The sequence below is a fragment of the Mytilus edulis genome, chromosome 10 (genome assembly GCF_963676685.1).
Source record: "Mytilus edulis chromosome 10, xbMytEdul2.2, whole genome shotgun sequence".
Classification (NCBI taxonomy): Eukaryota; Metazoa; Mollusca; class Bivalvia; order Mytilida; family Mytilidae; genus Mytilus; species Mytilus edulis.
The window spans coordinates 17,273,950-17,290,507 of NC_092353.1; the positions used below are offsets into that span (position 1 = coordinate 17,273,950).

At 31.6% G+C, this 16,558-nt stretch overlaps 2 protein-coding genes across 2 annotated transcripts; both read left to right on the plus strand.

Annotated features, from left to right (window-relative positions):
- Window positions 1–1,767: 1,767 nt before the first annotated feature.
- Window positions 1,768–5,788, plus strand: LOC139493530 (cornifelin homolog). Its single transcript, XM_071282017.1, has 4 exons — window positions 1,768–1,870; window positions 3,547–4,021; window positions 4,353–4,492; window positions 5,593–5,788. Exons 2-4 carry the CDS (start codon window positions 3,784–3,786, stop codon window positions 5,686–5,688), a joined length of 474 nt encoding a protein of 157 aa, XP_071138118.1. The 5' UTR covers window positions 1,768–1,870; window positions 3,547–3,783; the 3' UTR covers window positions 5,689–5,788.
- A 3,572-nt stretch (window positions 5,789–9,360) lies between these two features.
- On the plus strand, window positions 9,361–12,153 carry LOC139493532 (placenta-specific gene 8 protein-like). The gene is made up of 4 exons (XM_071282020.1): window positions 9,361–9,437; window positions 10,073–10,272; window positions 10,832–10,971; window positions 11,878–12,153. The coding sequence occupies exons 2-4, from the start codon at window positions 10,083–10,085 to the stop codon at window positions 11,971–11,973; spliced, it is 426 nt and encodes a 141-aa protein (XP_071138121.1). The 5' UTR covers window positions 9,361–9,437; window positions 10,073–10,082; the 3' UTR covers window positions 11,974–12,153.
- The last annotated feature ends 4,405 nt before the right edge of the window (window positions 12,154–16,558 follow it).

Sequence of the window (16,558 nt, forward strand, 5' to 3'; positions counted from 1 at the left end):
TTCAACCAGCTGTTTAAATAATTTACCTTGAGTTGAGCAGATATAACCTTTTTAATTTCCATAGAATGTTAATGCAAACCATAGCCAATCACATTTGGGCTCAAAGTCATACAACTTTATATCTATCTTTCAGGAAAAGCTTTATTTATGCACATATACGGGTTTTGTCAAGAAATGACAATCTTTCACTTGATATCATTTGGTTGAATTAAAAGTTAAATTAGTGCTGTGAACAACATAGTAATTTTCAATTTATTTATTTCCAATATTTTAGCCTTATATGAAATCTTATTATAACTAGAATGACTACGAATTGTTATAATGTTTTAAACCAAATTAAAAAAAACACCACCATTGTATCGTTATGTTTATGTATGTTGGTGTTTGTTGCACTTCAGTGTTTTTGTTGTTTTCGTTTTTTCCTGTTATAGTTGATGTGTTTCCCTCAGATTAAGTTTGTTACCCGGAATTTTTTTCTCTTAATCTATTAAAGACTTTGGAACAGCGGTTTACTAAGATTGCCTTTTATTTATGCGTCCGAATCGCTCTTTTTGATTTGCAATTAACTGGAACTCTCGAACCCAGAATATAAAAACGAAATTAAAGGATGTAGATACTTAAATACGCTGTGAGGTTTATGAGGGAATAAAAGAATAACAATGTTTTTGACGCCAACTTGTGTTAGGAAGCTAGGACCTTAGTTTGTAAATGATATTCTTATTCATCAAAAGAAAATTTACGAAAGGTAAGATAAAGGTTAAAAGTCAATGTAACTGCAGAAAAGGCGGAAGATACTAAGTGGACATAACAAAAACTCTTGGATGAAAAATAAACAGTGTCATGACAAAAAAAAGATAACGAAAAGATACATTAGTTAAAAACACTTCATAGAAAATAAAAAACATGAACCCCACAGATAAGAAGTGATCTCAGGTGCTTCAGGAGGGTGGGCAGATCCTGCTTTACTATCCGTCATGTTTCTGATGGTTAGTTGAAATATAAAAGTTATTCCCAATATACTCCCACCAAAAGATATCCGCGTATATCAATCAAAGATAGCGGTATTTCGGTCAACTATATAAGTTGTTATAATTGTCTATTAATTTCGCAGTTAACGGAATTCATGATATGATCGTAGCATTACATAAAGGATTTTATTTGGTTTTAAATGACAACCGGTTAAATAATAAAAACACATGTATTTGGTTTTCACCCATTTTTATTATTTCACTGGAGATTATTTAAAATACGTCATTAATATTGCATTTGACTGTAAATCTTTCTTCTCAGCGAGTTCTATATTTTCATACATTTTTCTTATATTCATATGACAGAAAATGCAATAATGCTAACACATTGAAAAATCGAAAATAGTCATCCCGTACCTTTGACTGAATTTGCAACAGACGTATTATCTGTAATGGAAGAAACTGGATCGTTTGATATGTTTTGTCATTTGATTTTGCCATGTGATTAGGGACTTTCCGATTGGAGGGTTCAGTATTTTTGTGATTTTTATTATTTTTTAGAGTACAAATACTTAGCTTTTGCAGGCTTTATTATATATCCATGTGCTAAATGGGTGCATTTAAAATGAAATTGTAGACTTAATTTCAATCGCCTAATAGTACCTTGAAGTTTTAATTTTACATTTTTTCATTTTTCCAAGACAACAACATTTTTCGAAAAACAACCAATTTCGAAACGGAAGAAATCAATTGACATATTATAATTGTTGTAATCGGAAATGTATTGTACAGTCTCGTTCTAAAATTATCACATGATTATATAAGAGGGATTAGCGAATACTTCCGTAATTATCTATACTCTCGAGAACAAACAGCTTACATTTATTCGTACGATATAAGAGGTTGGTTACTTCAATAGAATAACATAACATAACTTTATGATTTTTATGATATTTGATTCTTTTAATTAGTTTCTTGCGAGCATTCATATACATTTATTAATAAGCTTAAGTATCGATTTAACGGGTAATGTGAAAGGTAATATTTCCTTGTAAAACTATTTAGTTCATCGTCAATTTATCAAAATTTATTGAAATCTTAAACAAACAAAAATAGTTCATCTGAAAAAAATCTTACATTAAATCAACCGATCTAAAACAAAATAGCTAGATGATTCTTTTATATTTAAAGTGAATGTTTAATTCATACAAATGTTGATGTTTGATTGGTTGAAGAAAGAATCAATTGATTCTGTCATATTGCTTTTCATTTCACATGAAAGCAACCGATCCCTTATGATAGTAGCTCAAGCTGATCGAATTATAAGCTCCTTCTAGCGAATTATTTAACCGTAACTAAACTGCTGGGCATAACTCTCTAATCTACACTAAGTATCTTTGTGTTGTTGCGATGTACAAGTTCCCCTCTATGTTCACTCTGTGTTAAGTAAGATTTATTCTGTTTGTATTCATCTGAAGTAAAAATCTTTTTCAACCGAGTTTTATAGTTTGTTATTATGTTGTCCTATTGGCGCTTTGAAACTAGTTAAACATCGCCACAATATGTGTGCCCGTCCCAATTCAGGAGCCGGTAATTCAATGATTGTCGTTTTTATAGCTGACTAAATGGTATGGGTTTAACTCATTGTTAATCCCGAACGGTGAGATATAGTTCTTTTTGTTGTCTGTTTAGATTTTGTTTTATTTTCTTTGCATTGATGTGCCTTTCTGACATATCTTATTTTAATTTGTGCCTTTGCAAAACACCATATTTCATTTACAAACCTTTGAAATATATAAGTTTAGTACTATTACTTATATAAACAAAGAGAAAAAGCATGTTATTTAATGACATAATCCGAAGTTAACAATTTATTTATTCTACATTTAAGGATTTGTTAGTTGAACGTAAATAAAATGACTTGTCAGATTGAAATTAAATTTTTGGATCCCGTCTGACTGTTTAGCCACTTTTGATGTTTTTTCACAGATGTATCGAGAAAATGTATGACGTTTTTAAAAAATCTTGATAAAGTAATTGTTCAATCCTGATCTACCTTAAATAATGAAATGCGCGTCTGACGTATTAAATTATAATCCTGGTACCTTTGATAAGTATTTACACAGCACTGGGTCGATGTCACTGCTAGTGGATGTTTCGTCTCCGAGGGTATCACCAGCCCAGTATCAGCACTTCGGTGTTGACATGAATATCAATTATATGGTCATTTTTATATAAATTTTCCGTTTACAAAACTTTGAATTTTTCGAAAAACTAAGGATTTTCTTATCCCAGGAATAGATTACCTTAGCAGTATTTGGCACAACTTTTGGGAATTTTGGGTCCTGAATGCTCTTCAAATTTGTACTTTTTTGGCTTTATCATAACTATTTTGAACTGAGCGTCACTGATGAGTCTTATGTAGACGAAACGCGCGTCTGGCGTATTAAATTATAATCCTGGTACCATTGCTAACTAAATACTTCCGCCTTGACTGGAAGAACAAAACTTTAAATTTGAAAGGAAGGTGTCAGTATCAGTTTTCTATACAAAATTTATAATACTTACTTTATTATAGCAGTGACGAGTTTTTCCAGAATTGCATCTACGAATTTATTAACCAGCTTTCAAGTTGAGGTAGTTAGATGCTTACTCACCGGTAATAGCACATAGGTCATATGACTTTTTTATGTCAACATAAACACAAGATAGAAGTCCATAGTGAGGATCGACTATAAACATCAGGAAAATTCTAAATAAGGCATTAAAAATAAATAAAAAGTATTTTTCAAACTGATTTTTAATATATACGAATATGGAGTATCGAGGAGGAAATCAACTATATCCAGAGATTAACTATGGATCTACCAATGTCACTTCTCAACAACCTCAAAGTTACTACCATCGATCACCGTCTTCACAATCTAACTTGCCTAACCAACCCATTGTCCAGCAACCTCAAATGCAGAATAATCCTCTAATGGTCACAGGCTTTGAAGGGCATAGGGAGTGGACCACAGATCTGTTTGACTGTTGTGCAGAGCCAAATACATGTATGTTTTAAATTTTTATGACAAAAAATTCAAACAGGTCAACATCAGACATACGATAATCTATCATTTGATAATAATTTAATGCAACTTCATAATATACGTCTTATATTTATTTTGCAATACAAATTGTCATTCATAATAGCTCTCTAAAATATAGTCAAGAACAAATGAAATTATTTCACTGTTGTGGTAATTGAAAACATATCAAATTATATTTATATGTATTGAACGACTATCTTTATTGAACGGATGTTTTACCTACAGTATCAACAACACATAATGACTTTTATTTATCCTACTTTGTATTTATATATTTTGTATCTTTTTTCAGTTTTACTCACTTGTATGTGTTACCCCTGTTCTATTTGCTATTTGGGATCACGAATAGGAGAAAATATGTGTATGCCCTTATGTGTTCCTGCAAGTGACATAACCCTTCGAAACAAAATAAGAACTGTTGGTGGAATCAAGGTAATCATTACAAAACTGTCTTGAGATAATTTATTCATGGTGAACTCTTTACAGATTCAATAGAAAAAAAAGTTTGCTACTAGTATTTTTGATGAACTAATAATTAAATGTTGAATCCAGGAAAACAAGAATCGTAAATAACTGTACAATTATTTTTTCTTTCTCTGGAATAGATTACATTAGCTGTATTTGTCAAAACTTTAAAGAATTTGTGGTCCTCGATGCTCTTCAAAATCTTGCTTTAATTGACCTTTTAAACTTTTTTGAACCGAACGTCACTGATAAGTCTTTTGTAGACGAAACGCGTCTGGCGTAAATACATTATTTCAATCCTGGTATCTATGATAAGTTAGTTCATAATGTCATATTCAACCATTTGCTTAATATTTTATACTGATTTGCTTAAAAAAAGTTATTGTACAGCTGTTAGAGATGGAAATATAGAGCCTAAAAATTGAGTATTCATAAAACATATCTGGTAGTTTTACTGGATTTTTCTATATGTGTTTAAATATTGTATATTGTGATTAAAAAGAATGACAGTGAATTATTAAATTTCACGTTTTAATGAATTATCCTAAACAAGAATCGTAAATAACTGTACAATTATTTTTTCTTTCTCTGAAATAGATTACATTAGCTGTATTTGTCAAAACTTTTTTGATCCGAACGTCACTGATGAGTCTTTTGTAGACGAAACGCGTCTGGCGTAAATACAAAATTTCAATCCTGGTATCTATGATAAGTTAATACATAATGTCATATTCAACCATGTCATATCCACGAGTTTCACTTCAGTTTGAATTAGACACTTCGATATCAGTTAATTAATCTCGTAGCAGAACATATGCAACATGATTGGAAATTTGCTTAATATTTTATACTGATTTGCTGTAAGAGATGAAAATAAAGAGCCTAAAAATTGAGTATTCATAAAACATATCTGGTAGTTTTACTGGTTTTTTCTATTTGTGTTTAAATATTGTATATTGTGATTAAAAGGAATGACAGTGAATTGTGAAATTTCACGTTTTAATGAATTATTCTAAACAAATCTACATCTTATATTTTAGTTTTACAGTAACTCTTTTCTATTACAGGGCTCGATGTGCAACGACTGTGCAACAGTATTATTTTGTGGTCAATGTGCCGCCTGTCAAGAACATAGAGAACTGACTAACATGGGCGTGCCATAGATACTGGTGCTTATATTTCTAAAGCAATGTAAACCTGGATTAACATAATTTCAGAACAATGTCATATTACTTAGTATGATAATTAAAAAACGAATACAAACTGTTGTTTAACTTTTTATATATAGATCGATCTTTTAAAAGTATTGGCCTGATGGTTATCGGAATTTCGTTTTGTCCTTAATTCCATTCTGCTTAAAACATTCCGACGTCTGAAATTGAGTTTTGTTATTGTCGAATACGCTTACAAACAGTATGATATTATAGTTTGACTGGGTCAGACGGTTGGTTTTCTTTATTGAATTAAACAAACATCATCACAAAAGATGTAGTTTCGATCAATTATGAACTAACCTGTTGATAATTATCATTGAATCAGGTAACAAAGCTCCCACAACAAATGACTGAACACCACGAACATATCGGGAGTGATCTCTTTTGTACTAAAAGGGAATCAGACCCTGCCTGGTGCACATGTGCCAACTGTCGTAGAATTATGATTCAATCATGTGTAACTCCTGTGAGAGCAACTTCGGTGAGGTCATTAAAGGAAAAGGGGACGGAATTGATGTATAAAACATATCCGTCGTCATCTAGGAAAAATAACGACCAACCAACTCGTGAGTGAGTACGTAAAGATTACTCCAATTTCACTACTTAGAACCCATGATTTACATAGGTTCCCTTTTCAAGAAAACACAAATTTGAAATATAGCTATAACTAGAAAACATATACATTGTACTCCTTATGCTGGCATTGGTGGAATTTTGCTACATGGACATGTTCATAATGTGGAAGCTGAAAGGATTTTTTTTGGCCGTAAAGTGTTGTTCTAAAAAAAAACTCGCTTTGTTTATTTATACATTTGAGTCAAGATATGAGGCAAGTTCACCGTATCAGTGGAATCCTATATTTTCAGTTTGATGGGATATGTGCGTTCAACATAGTCTATCAACTCATCATTTAGTGACTGGGTATCATTTATATCGACTTGATTTTATAGGAGAATGCAATGTCCTTTTCATTCTTACTAAGTACTTCTATATTAAGTCTGCTCCGTGTAAATGAACGAACAAACACGCAAGAATATGAGCATAGTTAGTTAACAGAGAAATGCCGATTGGTTTTTTAATGAATGTCTTTAAAAGGTAATAAAATTTAATAATCAAGAATTCAACTATCTTGATGATGCCAGTTTCAGAGATAGTTTTTATCAGAGGCGGGATTCAGCTGATTATTAAAAGAAAATGTATACTTCTTCAGCGAAAATGAACGTCAAAATAAACTCTTAAATCTTATGAACTATATTATATCTGTTCATATTTTTCGTTTTCCAATTTGAGCCACAACACGCGATCTTGAAGCAAGTATGATGTAAACACAGTAGAAAATAAAGCTTTTGTTTTATATGTAAAAGCATACTTATTGTTGAATAAAGTGCTCATTGGTCCTATTTATGAGATCACAATTTTAAGGTCACAAATATTATTTTTCCATCAATACTAAGTGAACATGATTTTAATAAGAAAAACAATTACATAACTTATGTTTGCAGTTAGTTTTCTTTTGTACTATTTGTCAGTACTTATTTCATCGATGTTTATTTTTATTGTAAATGAGTTGTCCAATGACTTTACATCGTTGATATATTATCGGTCATACTTGATATGATTATATGTTTTAATCAGTTCTCGTCATAAATAAATGTAACAGTAGTATACCGCTGTTCAATACTAATAAAACGATTAAGTGGAAACAAATCGTGGTCACGAACCAAACCCGAGGTAAACACATAACATATAAGAGGGAAGCAATGGAACACCAGAAACACTGATCTGCAAAAAAAAAACCAAACGCCAACATAAATTTATAAATATGTGCAACAACATTCAAGAGCAATGCCAAATTGAGACATTTATGTACGCCACAGACGTATTTCTATTGGATACATATCAATGATTTATTAGCAATTTAATTTATTGTGCCTAGTTCCGTTAAATCCAGAAAGGATGAACCATAATTAATACGATGTTATTTTTCTATTTTCTAATCTATATTAGCAGTAGCTAAAACGTAGTGAAAATATTCAATATCCCGACAAAAATGACATAATAAGCATTCTGAATATCGAACTAATATATATTTATGAGACTCCAGAAGTGTCCTTCATTATGTACACACAAAACACATAATGTATGACTACTTTTCACAGGAGCACTTCGAATGTTGTGATGTTCCAATACACAGTCGTGTCCAAATGATTTAAATTAAGTAATGTTGCAAAAATACCGAACTCTAAGAAAAATTCAATCTTTTTTCTGTTGCTCTCGGGTACCAGGATCTCCTTATCATCACAGGCACAAATGATCAGCCCTGAAACGGCTGCAGCCATGTTGCTCATCATTGGGTTTTTTGTTGTGTTTCAGACAGTTGTTTGCCTTTTCGTCAACCTTTATTACTATTATAGACGACTGACTTTCAGCATAAACGTTTTAAAAGTAATCAAAGGTACCATACTTATAATTCAATACGCCAAGCGCGCGTTTCGTCTACATAAGACTCATCAGTAACGCTCAGATCAAAATAGTTATAAAGCCAAACAAGTACAAAGTTGTAGAGCATTGAGGACCCTAAATTCCAAAAACTTGTGCCAAATACAGCTACGGCAATTTATGACTGGGATAAGACATCCTAAGTATTTCGATAAAAAGTAAAATCACATAAAAACTGAACTCCAAGATTTCAAAACGGAAAGTCCCTAATCAAATGGCAAAATCAAATTTATAACACATCAAACGAATGGACAACATCTGTCATATCCCTGACTTGGTACAGGCATTTTCAAATGTAGAAAATGATTGATTGAACCTGGTTTTATAGAGCTAAACGTCTCACTTGTATGATAGTCGCTTTTAAATGCCGTTTTATTAACAACGATGTGTGAACAAAACAAAAATTTTTGCAACTATCAAATCCCAATTTAAAGCTTCAATTCTTCAAATACAGCAGTTTATTACCGATTTTAATGCATTACAAAAGAAATAGTAGTCAGTACGCTAGATCTTAAAACAAATCTACAAATTTGATAAATAATAAAATTCCGAGAAACTTCATGTATAATAAATACACATAAACGCCATGGGTATACGTGACGTCTTCAACATGGAAAAGTTCAAACTTGATGTTACTACGGTACTTCTACGATTTAGATTTAGATTAACAGTGACAAATCATTCGACTGGAAGTCGAACACATTATTTATTTTCATTGGCACAGTAACAGTATATTTGCTTGGTCAAGCGCTATTTCCCGATCGTTCAACACTCTATATTGTTATGTCTTTTGTTAACTGTAGCCTATTGTGAAAGCTGATTAATTCTGATATAATTAAACGTTAACTTATTATTCAATAAGTTGGTTTTTTTTTAGATACTAGTTCAAGTTATAATGAACCTTTTCATTCATTGGATAAAGAAAGGAAAGTACAAATGTAGTTTAAAATGTGTTAAATATTTGATTGATATTTCACTAGATTTTGAAACTAGTGTTATCACCCAACAAACACTATTGAGCAATACATACTGATAAAAGATACATAGACATTGTTAAAGTACACCTATCTTCATAAAGGCAAATTTAGATAAAATTGTTTACATAAAATCTCGTGATAATTACACAAATCATGCATATATATACCTTAAAACGTGTATGGTCAAATTAGTTAGGTGATACCTCAGCAAGACGTTCCCAGGTAAACTATAATACTAAAACAATTATTGCAGCCAGACTTCACCATGAAAAAAAGAAGTTATTTTGTTAAGGTTTTCTTATTTGACCGCAAAATATGTTTTTTAGGTGGTGTTTCAACAGAAATCCCTATTGAACAATTATTATCAACGAAAAACAACCGCAATTTTTTTTTTACAGATGACTTAAACGCGTAACAAAATTATTGACCAATAATGTTGTACAATTGTCTACTATTTTGATAAATTGAATCAAAGGGTGATAAGGTCTACACATATTGCGTTTTGTTACCAACAAAATAGCATATGTTATTATATTTACAACATAAGAAAATAGATTTTTACTTTTCTTTTTTCTATTTTTTTATTTGTGATATTAGTTCAATGACAACTTTAATGTAGATTTTATCTCACCATAATTGGTCAAGACGTATTATTATCCATAACTATGTCACAAGTTAAATACCGGATTAACATTTTCTGGATAGGGGATGTTTAGACTTATGGTATGATTATGTTACAGATACGTCTTTGTCGGAGATCTATTGTATTTTCTCAATATACACACTAAACTATGCACTTATGTTTCGGAAGAAGAACTTCAATATTTTATCAGTAGAAGCTATCTTACTTTTCATAGATTATCAAATATGAGTACTGAGGAAACAAAGAAACCTCTTTATCCAGAGGTAAACTATGGTTCAACCCAACCACCACCATACAACCAACCAGTGGTCAATCAACCACAGCTTCAAAATAATCCTTTGATGGTCACATCTTTTGAAGGACACAGGGAGTGGACTACAGGACTGTTTGACTGTTTAGCTGATCCAGCAACATGTAAGTCATTACAAGTCTTATTTGACAGATTCTTTGGATGTTTTCTTTCATTTCAACTGAGTTAGTAAACTAGCTTAAGTCATTCAACATACTCATTTAAAATCCAAAAAACCAAATTAAAATAAAATACAACAAAAAAGGAAAGAAAAAATCCCACACCAAATGATCGGTACAATACCGTAAGCATATCTGAGCTTTGTCATTCTTTACAATTGATTCTTGGTAAGAAAAATATTATTTGATAAATTTGATACCGTAAAAGATCCTTTCTATACAAACTCGTTGTGTTGAAAACAATTTTCATAAACACTTCAGTAGATATTCGACCAAAAGCAGACTAAGATCATAGCCAAGTCTCCGGATGTTTAATTTTGTCGGAGTAAGTAGAACCTTAGTTACTCAATGACTTAATTATTATTCTCTCAATGGATAATTCAATAAAGATATGTTGTAAAAATTACCATTCTATTTTTATTTTTGAAGTATTATGTTGGTTTGGAATATTACAGAAAATAGTAACACTGAAAATGCATCATTTTCTCACACTTGTATATTTCAGGTTTGCTAACATGCATGTGTCATCCTTGTTCTTTGTGCTACCTTGGGTCCAGAATGGGAGAACATTTCTGCATGCCAATGTGCGTTCCTGCCAGTAATATCACCATTCGAAACAAAATAAGAACCGTAGGTGGAATTAGGGTAAGGAAGCAAAGCTTTATACTGAATTTTAAAATCCCTCCGCTAAATCGAATGATATTGTTAGATACGACTAAATGATTTATTTGAATATATATTTGCAAACTAGCTTTACCAACAACTGTATTACTAAAGACATATTTCTCAAAAAATAGTTAAACTGTGATTACAATGTTTTGGATTAGAATGATAATTTATTGTTCCTGGAATGTTTTGGATTAGAATGATAATTTATTGTTCCTGGAATAGACAATGAACCTTAATCTAACAGCAATTACTCAACCTTATACATATCACATGACCAAAACAATAGAAATAATTTATCTTGGTTCATCCTGATTCATCTGTTTAACTCAGATTTAAAACAAAACACAGTTGCTGAATGAAATATCAAAATATTTACAGTTTATAACCGAAGATAAACAACATCTTCGTACCTTTAAATGATGTGTTAACTTTCCTGTATATTTTATTTTTATTGTATCATTTATCTAATGTTGAGTCTTCTTGTTACATATTAGTATTATCGTCTAAGTGTTACAAAGTACAGCAATGAATCATGAAAGTAAATATTGTTTTGTCTAGAGGTGTATTATTTCCAATTTGTGTAGACTCTCAACCGTTATGCATGTACTTATAACAAGACTAATCTCAACTATCAATATGAAAAAATAAGAAGATGTGGTATGATTGTCAATGTGACAACTTTTCACCAGCGACCAAATGACATAGAAGTTAACATATATGTCACCGTAAAGCCTTCAATAATGAGTAAACATTGATACCGCATATTACATCCTTTTCCAAATGAAGCTTTACAATTAAAAAGTTATATAAGCTTATTGCGTTATCCTTGATGACTTTGACTTTTAAACTACCTCATTTTTAATGTGTTGTTTCATATTATAGGGAACCATGTGCACAGATTGCGTTACAGCTACATTTTGTGGTCTTTGTTCCACATGCCAGGATCACAGAGAACTTACAAATATGGGTATCCCATAAAACATATAAGTTTAACAGTTTATACTATGTATCGCACTGAGACAACGATGTATTATTACCGTTTCACATGTATGATATGTGAAGTAATTTACACATCAAACGTATTAAACACAAAGTGAGAATTGATATGTCTTACTACAGTATGTAGCATATTATTGCAAACATTAAATTTTCTTTGATGTGGTTTGTTGCTATATCTTAGAATGCAAAGTGTTTGAACCAAAAGCCAACAGAGCAGATCGGCGGATATATACAAAATAACATTGTTTGTTTTATTGTTTTTATTATTTTACATTTCAAATTGTGTCGATTAAAAAGAATATATCGTGTTTCTTAAAATGTATTCATTAAATCAACTGTAATTTAGTTTTCAGTGGTAAACATGACGAATATCACTACTGGCTCATGGATGAATCGTTGAATCTGTAAAAGTAAAATGTCTGCTTTCCGTTGGTATAAATTATGTTTAACTTGAATAACCCTGATCACTTCTAAAATAACATAGCAATTTATGCATCAATTCAACTGGACCCAAGCAAAAGCTACAATCACTTTACTTGACATATATCAGTATGACTAAATAAAGGCAACAGTTGTATACCGCTGTTCAACAGTCATAAATTGATTCAACGAAAACAAATCCGGGTCATAAACCAAAACCGAGGGAAACACATTAGCTATAAGAAGAAAACAATTGAACAATAAAAACACTGAACTGCAACAATACATACTCCCACATACATAGAAACAGACTGCTTGATAACAACTACCATATTCCTGACTTGGTACATGACATTCAGGAAAAAATGGTGAGTTGAACCTGGTTTTGTGGCTAGCCAAACCTTCCGCTTGCATGGCAGCGTTCAAAATACTGCTAAAATGACAACATTACGTGACAGGAATACAGTAAAAATAAAAGTGTAACAATCAGAAACGTGTCCTTCCCCACAAACGTGTTCGATTCCCCCAAACGTGTCCACATAACGTCACTGAACAGCAAAAATGTCTAAATGTAAAAGGGCGCCACAGCGTGTCATTTGTATAAACGCCCAAACGTGTAACTATAAAGAATTTTGTTACTGGAACTATCATTCGTGTCCATTTTACAAATACGTAGGTTATTTGTTTTTCCTTTACGTATACTCATTTTACTATTCCTTAAAAAAATGGAAATAAATTACTTTAGGCAGTATTATCCTGGTTAAAATGTCCGTTCGAGATTTTGTCCTGTTTTCCCTCCAGTTGCCGAACCAGGCGGGCCACACCAAATTTGTTTTATTTACCTAGCCCCAGAGATACATTATTGCCAAATTTGATGATTCTATTTTTTTTAAAAGTGTGGTTCCAATTTACACTCATGAGAAGTGCAAAGTAATCCAAGAACATGGTCTCATTAGCAACCATACCACATATATTTATACCTAGATATATTTAGTGTTAATGATCTGAAGAGAACCATCCGGTGTGTCTATTCTTTTCATTTCATTCAATGTGGACATAATCCCTGTATTTAATCGATGTGTTATAATCCGAACTAATGGTTTATTAAAGGCTATGTTGGATGTAAATGTAGGCAGCCATGCTCAGTTAAATTGTGGGTATTAAATCAGATACCTCGTGTAGATGAATATCTAATTATCTGCGCATAAATAAAGGCAACAGTAGTTTACCGCTGTTCAAAACTCTTAAATCGATGTACAAAAAACAAAATCGGGGTAACAAACTAAAACTGAGGGAAACGCATTAAATATAAGAGGAGAACAGCGACACAACATTAAAATGTAACCCACACAGAAACGGACTTAGTATAAGACAAAATCCGAATTAAAAATGAAGTAGTTTAAAAGTCAAAGTCATCAAGGATAACGCAATAAGCTTATATAACTTTTTAATTGTAAAGCTTCATTTGGAAAAGGATGTAATATGCGGTATCAATGTTTACTCATTATTGAAGGCTGTACGGTGACATATATGTTAACTTCTATGTCATTTGGTCGCTGGTGAAAAGTTGTCACATTGACAATCATACCACATCTTCTTATTTTTTCATATTGATAGTTGAGATTAGTCTTGTTATAAGTACATGCATAACGGTTGAGAGTCTACACAAAACCAAATACATGAATTTGGGATAGAAAAGTACCATGACACGTCTTATAGTAATGTGAATTCACACTCAAATATAAGAGAAAACAAACGACACAACGTTAAAACTTAACACACACAGAAACGAACTATAATATAACAATGGTCATATTCCTGACTTGGTACAGGACATTTTATAAAGAAAAAAATTGATGGGTTAAACCTGGTTTTATGGCATGCCAAACCTCCCGCTTTAATAGCAATGATAAATATAACATAAAAATGACAACATAACATTACAAGGCTACAATACAAATAAATAGGAGAACATATTAGACACAGAAACACATGAATAATAGCTAACAATAGGCACCAGGTTGTAAATTCAATACGCCAGAAGCGCGCCTCGTCCACACAAGACTTACAAGTGACGCCCAGATATAAAAGTTCGAAAGTCAAAACAAGTACAAAGTTGTACAGCACTGAGGATCAAAAATTCAAAAAGGTTGTGCCAAATACGGCTAAGGTTTTCTGCTTGGGATAAGAACATCCTTATTATTTAGAACAATTAATGCTATTGCAAACAGTAAATTTTATCAAATGAATATAAAAGATATACACAAAACTGAAGTATTAACTTAGTACAGAAAACAAAAACCGGATACATTACATAAACCAACACAAAAAATAGACACACCCGACTTAGTCAAGGCCTCAACGCAAAAAGTGAAAAACGAAGTGACGTCACATACGAAATGGTGGAAAGGCACACAAAATGACATCACATTTGAAATTCTAAAACAGCACACAAAAAATGACGTCACATTTGAATGGGTAAAACTATTTCTCAAAAAGATAGAATTAGGATTGATTTAAGATTAACAAAATACTGATATTACATTTAATAACAATGAAGATTGCAATACTTATTGATAGCAAATTGAGGTAGCAATTAACTATATTATATAACGTGAGGGTACCCAAATTGGACATATTTTTACAGTTTGTTTTACCTAGGTTTGTTTATGCTTCAGACAATAGTTTCCATTATGTGTTTATTTTGTAGATGTATCATTATTAACTATATGGTTTCACCAATTTGAATCCATATGGAATCATAGAAAAATTGGTCTGAACATTCTATTGACCCCGAAACCATCAATGATTCTGTGATGAGGAGTACCCAAGTTGCATCTTTGCTTAAATTCGCATCTCCAAAAGTCGAATAACAGAGCTTTTGTTTAATTTCTTCAAATATTTTGAACAATTGGATATTAGTTTTGAATCTAACTGCAAACGTAAAACATCGTACAAATAACGTTGAACCAAATCAAATCTAATTAATGAAGGCGGTGATTAATTTTCTTTACCATAACACATGAATATAATAGAAAAGACGCCAACACATTTGACAAAATTCGATGAGAATTACAAATATAACATCAAATTAAATACATGAATTTGGGGTAAACAAGTACCGTAACACGTCGTATAGTAATGCGAGTTCACACTCAGCAAAACAGTCACAATCGGGAATAAGTCACGTTCGGTAATTACAAGATTAGACGACGTAATGACAAACCATAATTTACCATGTGGTAAAAATGTCCTTAGCTAGTTTGGTAAAAGACACATCGTATGGATCAACCAATTCGTGATGGTGTCCATAAAATTTACGGAGTGTCAATTTTAATCTGTCCTCCTCATAACTATGTTGGAGAAGTTTCTGCGTAAGGAGCATACTCCTGTATATGAAGTCCATACAGTGTGAACAAGCACGAGAATAACGTATTAATTGAGATATGTAAACACCATACGAAGGAGCAGAGGGTATGTTACTGCTGAGAAATGGGAAAATATTAAAACCTTTGTAGCATTTCACTCTTTCATTGTGCCATCAGTTGCATTTTGGAAGCCAATATTTTTTTATTTTTTTTCCGCAACTTTTATTTGAAACGGTTTCTATTACATAATGGAGATTGAAGTTGTTTTTTACTGAAATCATAAAACCGGTCTTTACTCGATTTTAATTTTTTTTAGATGATAATCCCATCTAGTGTAATCACTAATAACTGTAAAACTTTATGCCCAACCTAAAATTCCCGGAATGATAATAGAACCTGAAATATTTGTCACTGGACGTTATGTCTCTTATTCGTGTGTATTTAGTGATGGTCGAAACCGAAAATTTATTTAAGAAAATGATAACCTGTTCATGATTTGAAGAGCTAGCTTTTAAAATACCAGAACTGTTGAAAAAAGTGAGGTCAATTCTGCTATTAGTCCGCCGTGCAAAATTCGGATTAATATAACAGTCATCATTGGAGTTTATTACAATGTAGTACAAAATAGTTCACTTAGTAAACGATTAATTCAACTGTACTAAAATATTTTTATGTTCGCTCTTAATGATAACAAAACCAATATTTATACCAATAAAAAAACAATATTCAATAATCTTATTACAGTGTTGAATTGGTAACCTTTTAGAATAAGTTTA

Bases quoted from the DNA above. Each gene is read 5' to 3' on its own strand.
- LOC139493530 (XM_071282017.1), top strand. From the start codon at position 3,784: ATGGAGTATCGAGGAGGAAATCAACTATATCCAGAGATTAACTATGGA. The intron at 4,022-4,352 runs GTATGTTTTAAA...ATCTTTTTTCAG, and splicing joins TTGTGCAGAGCCAAATACAT to TTTTACTCACTTGTATGTGT. The intron at 4,493-5,592 runs GTAATCATTACA...TTTCTATTACAG, and splicing joins GAACTGTTGGTGGAATCAAG to GGCTCGATGTGCAACGACTG.
- LOC139493532 (XM_071282020.1), top strand. From the start codon at position 10,083: ATGAGTACTGAGGAAACAAAGAAACCTCTTTATCCAGAGGTAAACTAT. The intron at 10,273-10,831 runs GTAAGTCATTAC...TGTATATTTCAG, and splicing joins TTTAGCTGATCCAGCAACAT to GTTTGCTAACATGCATGTGT. The intron at 10,972-11,877 runs GTAAGGAAGCAA...TTCATATTATAG, and splicing joins GAACCGTAGGTGGAATTAGG to GGAACCATGTGCACAGATTG.